The following is a 12,826-nucleotide window of genomic DNA, read 5'->3' as shown; positions in this document are numbered from 1 at the left end:
TGAACTACAAATATAGTAGCTAAATTTGTAGTTGAACTACGAATTTCATAATTGTACGATGAATTTAGTTATGAATTTTGTAATTGAACTATGAATTTAGTTATGAATAACGTAATTTAGCTGCGGGTTTCTTAATACTTAACATTATCATGTTATTAATGTTATTTTAGGAATATCGTAATTTAGCTACGGCCCAAATTTATTTTTATTTTCATTTTATATGGATGTTACACTCAACGAAGGAGAGGCACGAAAGCGTAGCTTTTGCGATCAAATTTAAAGAGTTGGGCCCAGCAATGGGGTCGGACCTAGAGCTAGAGCTTCATTCTTATGGAGAGGGTTTGGGGGCACAAGGCCCTGTGGTCTAGAGTTTGAGGCTCGGGCCCGAATAGAGGATCACTAGGGAGAGGAAAAGAGATTTCCATAGGAGAATAAGTTTTGAATTTTTCTTTCTTATCTTTGACCAAAATTGTTAAAGATGCTTCATCGTCTTATGGAGCCGATTGATGAATTTTGACCAAACTAGCCCTGTTCCAATTTTTTTTTTTATCAAAATAGATTACCCCTCAAACTTATACCAAATGTGGTCTAATTTATTATAGCTCAAATACAAACGCTAAATTGATCAACGTTTTTTTTAGCCAACAACATTGATCAGTTCAGTGTTTTTATTTGGTCCTAAATGCTAAAGTGATCATCATTTTATATATATGGGATTTTTACAAATCACAACCTATATTTTATATATTTTGTGATTCACACCCCGTCTTTGAGGATTTTATAACTCGTTCCCTTCTTATTTCTTATAATTCTTATTTAACACCTTAACTTAAACGGTTACAGAAAAAGAATATTTTATTATAATATATAAATACTTAAATTACTCGTATCTTCTTCTTTCTCTTTTTCTCTTCCTAAAGAAGAAAAAGAAGAAGAAGAAAAGGAGAAAAAGGAGGAGAGGGGAAGATGAGGAAAATTGGTGGCGGCGACGCAACGACGATGGTGAAGGAGGTAGGTGGGAAAGATAGTAAATGGATATAGAAAATGAGAGGGAATAGTGGAGGTATTTTAGTAATTTGGTCGACGTTAGTTAGTCAAAATAACGTCAGGGTGTTAAATGAGAATTATATAGAAAAAAGTGGGGTCAGGATATAAAATCCTTAAAGACGGGGTGTGAATCACAAAATATATAAAATTTATGGTGTGATTTGTAAAAATTCCTATATATATAAATCCCTTTAGCTTAGTCTCTCAGTAAAGGCAAAAAATAAAGTCTGATAATAAAAATGCTTATTTAATTTATTAGGAGTTTTAAAAATGCTAATCAGTTCAGCATTTTTGTTACGACTACATTGAATTAGATCTCATTTGATTATAGAGAAATTTATATATAATTTTGCTTTATAATTTCCGTTAAATAGAGATATTTTATTTCAAAAATAACTAAAATATCTTTATTTCTAAAATGTCTAACTTGCCGATTGATTTTGGAGGCATATTTAAGTCGTAGCGCTTATTATAATTTGTTTCTTTCTTTCTTGGAAATGGAAGTAAAGAATGCTTAGTTTTGCACCCTATTTGGTAATAAATTTGATTAGGAGCTATTTTGGTCAAAAACTCTTATTCCTCCGACTATACCAAGTTCGATTTAGACATGGCGTTATCCCTGCCCGTGAATCCGCAAGACTTTATCGATCCGTCTCTTGCTCCGTTTGTTCTCCTTGGAACTTATTCGGCTTCGTGCCACCTCCTCCATTCTCATTCTGTCGATAATTATAAAATATTGAAAGGAAGTTCCACCCCAAAAATGCCGCAGTGCCCATGTCCTCTTTTGCCTTTCTCCTCCTCAGATTTCTTCTTCTCTTTCCTCGTTCATCTGAAAAATTATCTGGGACAGCTCAAGATTGCATCTTGGTTGGTTGATTCATCTAAGACGATGGTTGACTTCATTAAAGGAAATGTAGGTTGGTTGGTCGATGGTGAATGGAGGACTTGTCAGACGGATAAAGACATGGATAAAGGCGCGTTTCTCATGTCCCTACCATCTCTAATCGGGACCAGATTGCGTTGTCATCTTGTTCCCTTTCTCTTTGGTGTTACAACACTTTGACTTCTCCAGCTAATTTAATTGGGTCTCTGACAACAGTTGTCTGATCTACTAACGCAACTAGTAGCTACGTCCATAGTCTCTCACGCAACCTTGTGAGGATCTTGCTGGTCTTCCTTTTTTCCTTCATGGGTAGCCCTGTAGATAGATAATTCCATTCTTCACATGATGATAAGAGCGTTAGCGGTGGAAAGAGAGGAAGGCAGTGCGGAGATGTTTTCTTACAGATCTCAGCTCGAGCAAGAAGTAAGCCTACTTTTTGCCTTCATCAAATTATGTTTTAGATTGAAGTTGTCCAACTTTTAGTATTAAAGCTGGAAGTTTGTTTGTGTGTAATAAGATTTATGAACTAGTGATGTTAAACAATTCCAGTGGCCTCCTAAGTACATCTGTTTGCTCTTCATGTGTATCACTCTTTTGCTTGCTTGCCTTAGACGTGCATTGGTGCAGCTAGACTGCTGGAAATTCTATTGTATTCGGGCATTTCATCAGACAACTTATGTATAGCCATTACTATTCACCTTTTCTGCAAGGAAGGGAGAGAGTTGAGGAGGTTTCAGATCCATACTTGTTTGCTAGCATTTTAGGCAGACATAAAGAGTTACTACTTCGGTACTTCCTACCGCACATCCTCTGGTATACTAGAGGAAACTAAGGATAAAACCCTGTAGTAAGCCGAAGTAGTTGCTTCAACAAATATTTCTATATGTACTTTTGAGATTATAGTTTTATTTCGTCATTCCTTCAACAGATGAAGTGAGATTGCTGTGGACATTACCTTGGAGTAGATTTTTGGAATTAGGTTGGATCAAGCATCTATTAGTGCATAAGGAGCATATTGTTGATTAAATACTTCCACACTTATTATACATAAATGCCTTGGTTTACTCTGCTGAACTTTCTCAGGCTTAACATATTTTGGTAAAACACCACTTGGCAGGTTAAACAATTGCAGAGGCGGCTCAAGAGAGAGGTAGATCTGCATGTGACTTTGACAAATGTTGTAGCACATGGTGCTGCGCCTTTGTTGAACTCTCCTGTCGAGCTTCCTGATGAGGTAGCATATTCGGTTCCTGAGCTCCTTTATTTTTTTTTTATTCTTTTTTCTTCTGATATTAAATCTTTATTTTATTATTCAAAATTTTATGTTATTATAAATTTCTAGGCCCAGGAACTCCTAACTAATATAGCTGTGCTGGAGATCACAGTTTCATCTCTTAAAGAAGAGTTGATTGCCTTGCATTTCCTGCTTTGTCAAGAAAGAAATGAGAGAAATCGTTCTGAAACCCATTTGGGATGTTTATCATCAGCATTACAGGTTCCACCATCAAGTTCCGGTTGCACGTGGGAAGAGGTAATTGATTTATGCTTGCTGTATATATCTTCCATAGTGATATTTACTTTGAATTTTGGTTTCTAGTTGCTAAAGGTTTTCGGTTGCTGTGTTCAGCATGTATCTTTGTTGAGAAATTTGAAGTTTGGAGGATGCCAGACAGTTAACACATTTCAGCAAGATCCATTGCGTCAAAGCAAAGATGGAAAGTCAGTTGAAAGCAATAGACTTTTAGATAAGAAACACAGAGAGGTGGTAGGTTCATACTTTTCCTGTACCTGAGAATCAGTAGCTTTTTGATTTAATACTGACAGTTGTTAAGGCTTCGAGATGTGTACTAAACTAGAGAGCAACTCTTCTAGTGCAGAAGATGCCAGGTTTGTCCAATGTGGATGAAGAAGGGGAGAAAATTGAAGCCTGCTTCCAACAGTTTAGTGCAAAAGAACTACAGATGAAAAGTATAAAACAAAATCTCTGGTGCAACCCCAATCAGCTTTCAGAACAAATGGTGCAATCGATGAGAAATCTTTTTCTATCTTTATCTGGGTCATCAACGATGTGCTCAAATGTTTCTTCTGAGTATTCTTCATCATCACCAGTTGGGTACCTATCTCATTCACCATTGACATCATTCTCAGATTCATCCATAATGCCCTCAATGTTACGAAGTCCTTCAATTGAGTCAGATCACAATAATGAGACAATGGATCGAGTGAGCAACTTTGATCCTTATAGAGTTAATAGCAGTTTGAACTGGAGTGATATTGGAATCTACAGTTCAGCAGCTGAGGTTTCCTGGATGTCAGTTGGAAAGACACAACTTGAATATGCTGCTGAGGCCCTAGAAAAATTCAGGTTTGACACTACTGCATTTCTGCTAAAAATTATACTGCACTGCTACTAAATGACTAATAATAGATGACTAAATCTCATGATAACTACCCATGAGTGATTGAAGCACAAGCTCTATAGATAGTTTTGCTTTGCATGCTGTATCTCAAGTTGGTATATTATTTGGCAGATCTTAGACAAGAATGATTGTGAAAGACCTTATCATGGACAGCGTCTTTTCCCCTTTTTGGTGCATATGTATATATAGTGGGTTTACATGGTCTATCTAGCCATTCTTTGTCGAATTGTACTCAGTGGAAAAGAAATCTTGCTCTTTCCAAAACTGACTTGTTTAACATTTTCCACTTATAAGACTCTTTGAACCATATAGACATAGTTTCTTATATGATTGTTTCTATCTATGTGAACACAGAAAATGTTAGAGGCATAAACCTTCTTATTTTTAATACATTTAAGTTGGTAATTCTTCAACAGATGAACTGGACAAGTTTCTACATATGGCTCTCAAATTAAAAGGTTAGAAAGCATCATGTTAGAAATTCTAGTACATTTCCTTCTAGTAGATGTATTACTTTTTGATAAAGAATTGCAATCTTCTTTACATAAGCTTGTTAATTTCCAACTAGAACTGTTAATGAAAATTTAGAATTGCTTCAAGAAATCATCTGAGTTCTGATCCTTTCAAAGTGATCTTGCCTCCATTGTCTCCATTTGCCTCCTTTTTGTCTTTCTGTCCAGAGGACGACCGAATCCTACCATAATGATTTAAGAATAGATAACTGGTAGGGAAGGTTAACATGTTATTATAAATTACTGAATGTGAAATTAGTAGATCTTTTGGTAGGAAAGGTCCATATATCATTATTACTATGTAAACCTCTACTGAAAGGAAGAGAAGAAAAATGAAGTGATTTGAATACATGGGTGTCAACTAAGGTGATTAAAACAAGCAATTTAAAAAACCTCACAGAAACCTTAAGCTCAAACACAGTAGAAAAATTAGAATAATCTTATAGCCAGAATAGAGATTCTAACTTATCATCCATTAAATGTCTAATTATAATTTTCTACTGAGAAGTATGGCGCAATATATAAAACTATTAAAATTTATGTTCTTCTAGAATGAGCATTCAAAAGTGTACCCCTGCTATCCTGTGATGTTTGCTATCCCTGATAGCTTTAGCTGGTTCATAAATGATTACTATCATTGAAATGAGGTGTTCAACTAATAGTCCTTATGATGCTCAGCAGATGGTGTGGGTCATGGCATGTGCTTTGAGTTTATAAAAAGGGCATCCCAGTGCATGAAGCACCTGTCTATATGGGGTTTGGTAAGGGAAGATGCAGAGTCTTATTTATGAGAAGGGTGTTTCTAAGATTTGAACCTATGACCTCTTCAGTGCAAATGGCAAGCCTTACCATCACTGCTTGTGGCATGCCATGGGCCGAGTGTGGGCTTGTCGTGGTTGGTGATGGAAGAGGAGGTTGTCGGACCGGGTTAACTGTGGGAAGTGGTGTCGGTGCAAGGAAATAAGGAAGGTGGCGGTTGTAGTTGGGCTAGGAAGGAGGGCGGTGGGTTGTAGATGGGGGTGTCAGTGGTTTTGTGGAGACGGGGAGGTGGAGAAGGCTTGGGCTGAAGGAGATGAAATGGCATGACTATCAAGGTGAGCTGGGGTGTAGTGGCTAGGCGTGGGTTGGGAACGGTAGGCTTAGCTAGTGACCTCGATAAGAGTGCCACCTGCTGAGAGAGAGAGAGAGGGAAAGAAAAATTAGAGTAATTCTCATTGCCTTCTTAGGATGCTCACCACACCATCTTTATAGTGGCTATCCTATTATAGGTTACTTGCTCTCCAAGCAATCCTAGACTAGATTAGACTCAACTCAACTAGACCAACCCTGACTCGGCTAGACCAACTAGCTCTGGGCTGGTTCACAATAGGGCTTTATAGGTGTCCCATCGACACAACCATGGCATGCTTTTTTTTTTCCCACTTCTATTCACTAATCTTCTAAACTAATTCTGAAGTGTATTTAAACTATGATTCATTTTTCATCCATTAAATTGGCAACAATGTTTAGGGCTTTGGGATATGCAACATAAAGACTATAATGCAACAACTAAAATACATAAGAGTTCACCAACCACCTGTATAGAATGAGAGCGTGTTAATAAGTGCAAATTACAGTTACTCAAGTTTTTCTTTCAATTTTCGGACTTGTCAAAATTTGCGCAATGGATTTGGGGCAAAACCAAATTTGCCTCAAATATGACTGATTTAAGGTCTATTTTCCATAGTTCTATCATGAAATTGGTAGTTCTGTGAAGATAAACCTCTTACAAATGTAAATGATTTATCTACCTCAAATATTGTACATCTACTCCACTATTGCTTTTAGTTTTCTCAATGTTTTAAATTAGGGTAAGAAACGAAATTTCACTAATTTAAGGTGTATTTTCCATAGATGTACCATGAAATTAGATATGTGGAAGGTAATCCTCTTGTAACTGTAGATCTACCTCAATTGTGGCAGATCTAATCAAATTTCGCTGAGTTTGAAAGTTTAAGTAGCTTTGTGAGAGAAATGAAGAACTTGTAATATTGCCTCGTGGGTGTCTAACCTTATGTTTGTGTTATTTTAGCATATCAACAAAAGCGTGCACACACACACATATTGTTTTTCTCTATACAATACATGATAGTAATTTATTTCTAATTGGCAATGGCATCAATGTATCATTGTATTGCTTCTAAAGTTGCAATGACAAGCCTCAAACATAAGTATGAAGAAATTAGATATTTTGGTCAACAAAGAGAAAATGAATATATTATTGTAATGGAATTGAGAGACTGGCATCAGATGTGTAAATCAGGTGAAAAAGTACCCAATGAGCAGTGTGCATAAATTTTCCTCTTTCCATTATGTTTCTCGAATTATTTTGAATAGAAAGGCCTTTTGGTAATTTACGTAAGCCAAGTATAATGTGATATTTTTGACGATACAAAGATAGTAGTTTGTTTGAGAAATGTTGTTTGCCAAAGATAAATTATTACTCAATGATCACCATTATGGATGGTATCTGTTTTGGTGTTGCAATTTATGTCCAACTCTCAAATGTAGTTCTTTAAAATGAGTATGTGTCCCTGTGAACCAAGTCAACCAACAAGCTTTTCACTATTCTAGACTGCATGCCCATCAGTGCCAGTGATATATATCTTCATTTTTCAAGATTAACTCTGTCATGATTAAAATAGCAACCTATAAAAACAGTTTGCTCAGGGCTATTTGGTACTTGCCCAAAAAGACGAATGGTTCATGCAGTAGCACATTTTTACTTGATGCTCAACAGTGAGTGCTTATATCTTTTCTCTTTTGCCTACATTTACTGTAGATTTCTTGTGGAGCAACTAGCTAATGTGAACCCTGCTTGGATGAGTTGCAATGAGCGGCTGGCATTCTGGATCAACTTATATAATGCCTTGATAATGCATGTACGTTTGATACAGACATGTTTCTTTTGCACCTTTCTATTAGGTTGATTTTGTTGACTGCATAGAACTCTGTCATCACAATTGCGAATTCAGTTCCTTGTCATCACTAATGAACAATCAGTATTATTACATGTCATCAGCTACTTTCAAGGCAGCATTTTCCTGATACTTTGCTACTTTAGCTAATAAATCCTTGCATAAAAATCATTGTTTTGAAACTGCATATTGATATTACATTCTACACAATTTTCGCGCAATCAATTCATTTCTTGCTTCTTAGATATCAATTTCAACTGAGAAATTTTTTTCTTTACTAGAAGAAGCAAATCAATGTGTGTTCTTCATTTTATGCACTTTTGGATTGAAACTTCCAGTTCTATATTGTTCATTGCTTTGGATTCTGATAATAATTCCATTTAGATGATGATCACATTTCAAATTATTGTTTGTCATATTTGAGGTATTATCTTAAATAATTTGGTCAGTTTAAAAAAATAAAACAAAACTGCAATTAGTGGACTTTATTCATATTGTGTGGTCATGTTGTTGTTAGGGACTTTATTCATAAAATAGATTAGTTCCCTACTGTAATAAGTGTTAACGTATATATGTTTTTATGATACAAGGGACAATCTATCTCATGGCTATATTTATATATACCTCTTACCTAACGAGAAAATATTAGAGTTTTTTTCTCTTGTTACATGGTGGTATCATAATCCGGGTAGGAATTCTCTTCTTCTTGTCTTTTTCTTTTCCTGTTGAAATCTCCCACCCATTGATCTTCCCTGGTTGGACTCATCATGTGATTGCAACAAACCGTCAAGCTCTGATCTCCTGTGAAGTTCTCCTTAACCTGATGACCTATTGAGCTCCACTCAACCGGCGAATTAGTGAGCACACTAGTGAAATCCTTGAGCTTTCCACAACCTGGCAAAATGACACTCGTGGTAGGGAGTGCTTGGCGATTTCCTCTATCAAATCTCTTCTACAGATGGTACTCATGAAAAATCCTCCATAGTTCCCCACCACTGGCTTCTTATGAAATCCTTGAGCTCCTCTTATTTTTTCCAATTCTAGCAACATTGATGTGTGAGAGAGTGATATGGACATCACTGACATGATTTGATGGCGTGTGTATCAGCATAGGAGACGCCGACAGTTGATGATCCCCCCTATAGGAATTTGGTTATGATTTTTATTTATGTAAGGTGTCTTTTGTTTATTTCCTATCTAGGTATCTTTTTCTTAATTCCATTTTAGATCTATATATACACTAGTTGTATTTTCTTTTGAGGTTAATGAAAAGATTATTTGACTTTGCTCTTTTGAAAACCTTAGTGTGAAACCATTTTTAGGGTGGAGGTGTGAAACTTCATCCCTTTCTCCCTTAGTTTCCTCCTCCATCTCTCTCTCCGCCACGTTTTGCATCAGAGAGATTATGGAAAGCCTCCCTTTCTTGCTCTTGAAGGGTTCTCTCTATTGTGTTCTTTTGTGTGGAATCCTTTTCTCAAGTGGTCCCAGCAATGGAGATTGTCATCATTTCCATAGATCTTGTTCGTGATTATCTTCCTCCATTTGCTGATTTTATGCTTGTAACAGTTGCAGACTAGCTGTATTGGTTTGCAATGATAGAGTGTGCATTTGATGATCGTAATATCATGAGTCATCTTAACAAATCTAGTCTCGTGCCTCCTTATTCTCTAGAAGAGAAAGAGCAAGCTACCAAAGAATACGCCGCTTGGAAGGCTTGTGATAAATGTGTTTGAGCCTATCTGGTTGCATCAATCGATAAGGCTTTTCGATCGGATCTTATTTGTTTTACTACTGCAGTGGATCTTTGGAGCTATCTTTGAACCTGTTTTGTTGAATCAAGTAATGCTCGCGACTATCATCTTTTGTCTGATGCTCAAGCCACTCAACATGGTTAATAGTACTGTACAATAGTTTTACAGTTATATTCTGGTTTTCTGGTGTGAATTGCAAGCTCTAGAGCCCCTCATTCCTTTTCAGTTTACTAGAACATCATATCCTACATACTATGAGGTCATCACAGAATATTGCCAGCTTGATCAGTTTTGTATGCTCTTTATCTTGAGTTTGCCTTTTAGCAGTGTCTTTGGTCCATCGTGGCACCTTACCAAGTCTAGTGTTTGCTGTGGCTGACTTAATTGGTGAGAAGACATGACTTCGTATTCTTCAGTCTCAATCAACTCCACTAGTGTCTATCTTGTCTACTAGGGTGGACAAGATTCTTGCAGCAGCTTCTATTGCATCTTGTAGCACTGATTTCTCTCGCCCTTGTCCAAAGTGTTCTCATTATCATAAGCTGGGACACCTGGTTGAGACTTGTATCTTAAGAACTGCAGCTGTGACTACCAACATATCTCCTAAAATATCTTCTACTACTTCTGCTATTGCTAATCCACCAGATCGTCTTCAGCAGATTAAGCAAACACTTACTCGATAGAGTCAGTTGTATTTTTCAGCATCCAGTGTCCTCTCCGATTGATCATTGAGCCATGTCTGCCACTTTTGGTATTACTTGTGGCACTTAGATTGTGGACTCACACCCTATTCAGTATATGACTCCAAATTCTTCTATTATTACTTCTTGCACATCCACATCTCACTTGCCATCACTTCAGATTGCAAATGGATCTCTTCTCTCATTTGTCAGTCTGGGTCTATTACCACCAATTCTGAGTTTCTAGTCATCTTACACTACCTCATGTTTTGCATGTTCCTGATCTAATCATGAATATTCTCTCTATCAGTAGTATTTGTGACTCCTAGCTATAATGTTTTATTTACTACTACTTTTTCTGTCGTGTAGGATCCGCATACTAGCCAGGAGATTGGAGTTGGTCGTAGATCTAGTGGCCTTTACCATATATCCTTTCTTAATTTACCTATATCACATACTTCCCATTTTGTTTGTGTTGCTATCTCACCTACCGATTCATGGCATTGTTGTTTAGGTCATATGTCAGAGTTTCGTCTTAAAGGTCTTTTCCATTCTAGAGCATTAGGATGAGATTCCTTTAGTTTTTTATTAGATTGCGTTGGTTGCAAATTGCCCAAACATTTGGCCCCTCTTTTTTCTTCAAGTAATTAGAAAAGCATTTCTCAGTTTGATTTTGTCCATTATAATATTTGGGGATTCACCTTTACCTTCTATGTGTGGATATTTGTGTTATGTGAGTTTTATTGATAATTTCTTTACATATACCTAAGTTTATATCATTTGTCTAGATTTGAGATTCCCTAGATTCATCAAATTGTTACTTCTAGAATCAGCACACAGTATCATAAACGCATTAGATTTTTTAGGTTCAGGTGTGCCCAAGAGTACATTTCTGCTGCTATGCATTCCTTTTTTCATTCTCATGGCACTTTTCTTCTACAATCTTGTCCCTACACTCATGAGAAAAACAGTGTAGCAAAACAGAAACATTGGGTATCTAAAAAACTATTGGTGCTCTTCATCTCAACTTATATGTTCCTTGTTTCTTTTGGTCAGAAGCTTTTTTAACCTCTGTCACTCTTATCAATCACATGCCCTCAACCCTTACACGACGTCCATTTCCTCGTGAATTTCTTTTCTCCGTTAAGCCTAATTACACTCATCTTCATGGGTGTACTTGCTTTGTTCTACTTTCTCATCATGAGTATGATAAGTTGTTCACTAGATTTGTAGGCTGTGTTCATTTAACTATAGTTTTGAGCATAAAGGTTATCGTTGCTATGATCCTTTTAATTTATCGAACTTGGAGAGCTTGTCATGTCACTTTTATAGAAGATACCCTTTATTACTCTTAGGAGTCTCAGAATCTTAGAATCTCAGCTTTCGCTTGAACCTTTGCCTACTCCATATTCGTTTGTGGAGCCTCCTGTTGAGTGTCCTAGTGCTTTCTTCTAGTCGTCCTCTTGGCAGTCAAGTGTACTCTCAACAGTTTAATCCTATAACCTAGTATTGCGGGTCCTTGCTGATCTCAACGTGTGCATCCATCTCCTCAGAGATATGGCTATGTTGATGTTGCCTGCTATTCTTTTGAGTTTCGTACATTTTTGACAATTCTTCATGTAGATCATGGGCCTATTTTCTTATTAGGAGGGTGTCCATCCTCAATGGCAACGTGCTATGGGTGAAGAGTTCTAAACTTTTGAGCGCATTCAGACTTGGGATATTATTCATCTACCAAGTGGAATTAAACCTATCAGCTATAAATGGGTTTGCAAAATCAAGAGACTGCTTGGTGGATCTATTGAGCAATGCAAAGCTCGTCTGATTGCCAGAGGTTTCACTTAGGAGTATTGATTATGAGGAGACATTTGCTCGAGTAGCTTAGATGACTATTGTACGCACTCTCCCTGTGATGGCTGTCGTTCGTCATTGACCTTATTTCAAATAGAGATGAAGAATGCATTTCTTCATGGTTAGTTAACTGAGATAGTTTATATGCAGCCTCCACTTGCCCTTTTTGTTCCTACATTTCACGTTTGTCGCCTTCATTGTGCCATCTCGTCCTTGTTTGAGTGGATTCATCGAGCTATGACCGATCTAGTTACGTTGATAGTGCTTATTAATTATGATCACTCTATGTTTGTGCATTCATTATCTCAAGGACTGGTTGTTCTACTTCTCTATGTAGATTGCATGATTATTATTGGTGATGATTCAACTGCTATTAGGGTTTTGCAGGAACACCTATCTTAGCATTCTTAGATGAAGGATATGGGCCTTCTAGATTATTTTCGGGGTCTTGAGATTGCTCATAGTGAGTAGTGAGAAAGGCATATTTGTATCTCAAGAAAAGTATGCTTCTAATTTGATTAGTCAAGTAGTTATATCTGATGATAGAACAATTGATACACCTCTGGAGCTTCATGCGAAGCTTCATCCTACAGATAGTGTGCCATTGACATATCCGACTAGATATAGATAACTTGTGAGTCATCTCTCATGCAGTAAGCATCCTTAGTTTGTGGCAGTCCTTCAGTCTGTTCATTTACCACTTCATCGATTTCTTTAGATATATG

At 36.8% G+C, this 12,826-nt stretch overlaps 1 protein-coding gene across 1 annotated transcript in view; it reads left to right on the top strand.

Annotated features, from left to right (window-relative positions):
- The first annotated feature begins 1,786 nt into the window (after nucleotides 1–1,786).
- LOC140786853 (uncharacterized) overlaps nucleotides 1,787–12,826 on the top strand; it is a 16,690-nt gene continuing 5,650 nt past the window's right edge. The window contains exons 1-6 of the mRNA XM_073135545.1: nucleotides 1,787–2,353; nucleotides 3,048–3,164; nucleotides 3,273–3,461; nucleotides 3,558–3,695; nucleotides 3,808–4,295; nucleotides 7,684–7,783. Of these exons, the coding sequence (XP_072991646.1) occupies nucleotides 2,273–2,353; nucleotides 3,048–3,164; nucleotides 3,273–3,461; nucleotides 3,558–3,695; nucleotides 3,808–4,295; nucleotides 7,684–7,783 (1,113 nt within the window). The 5' untranslated portion in view covers nucleotides 1,787–2,272. The remainder of the gene's footprint in view (nucleotides 2,354–3,047; nucleotides 3,165–3,272; nucleotides 3,462–3,557; nucleotides 3,696–3,807; nucleotides 4,296–7,683; nucleotides 7,784–12,826) is intronic.

This window comes from Typha latifolia, chromosome 4, assembly GCF_019914945.1.
Source record: "Typha latifolia isolate L0001 chromosome 4, TyphaL0001v2, whole genome shotgun sequence".
NCBI classification, from domain to species: Eukaryota; Viridiplantae; Streptophyta; class Magnoliopsida; order Poales; family Typhaceae; genus Typha; species Typha latifolia.
This window is presented reverse-complemented; position numbering and strand designations above follow the sequence as displayed.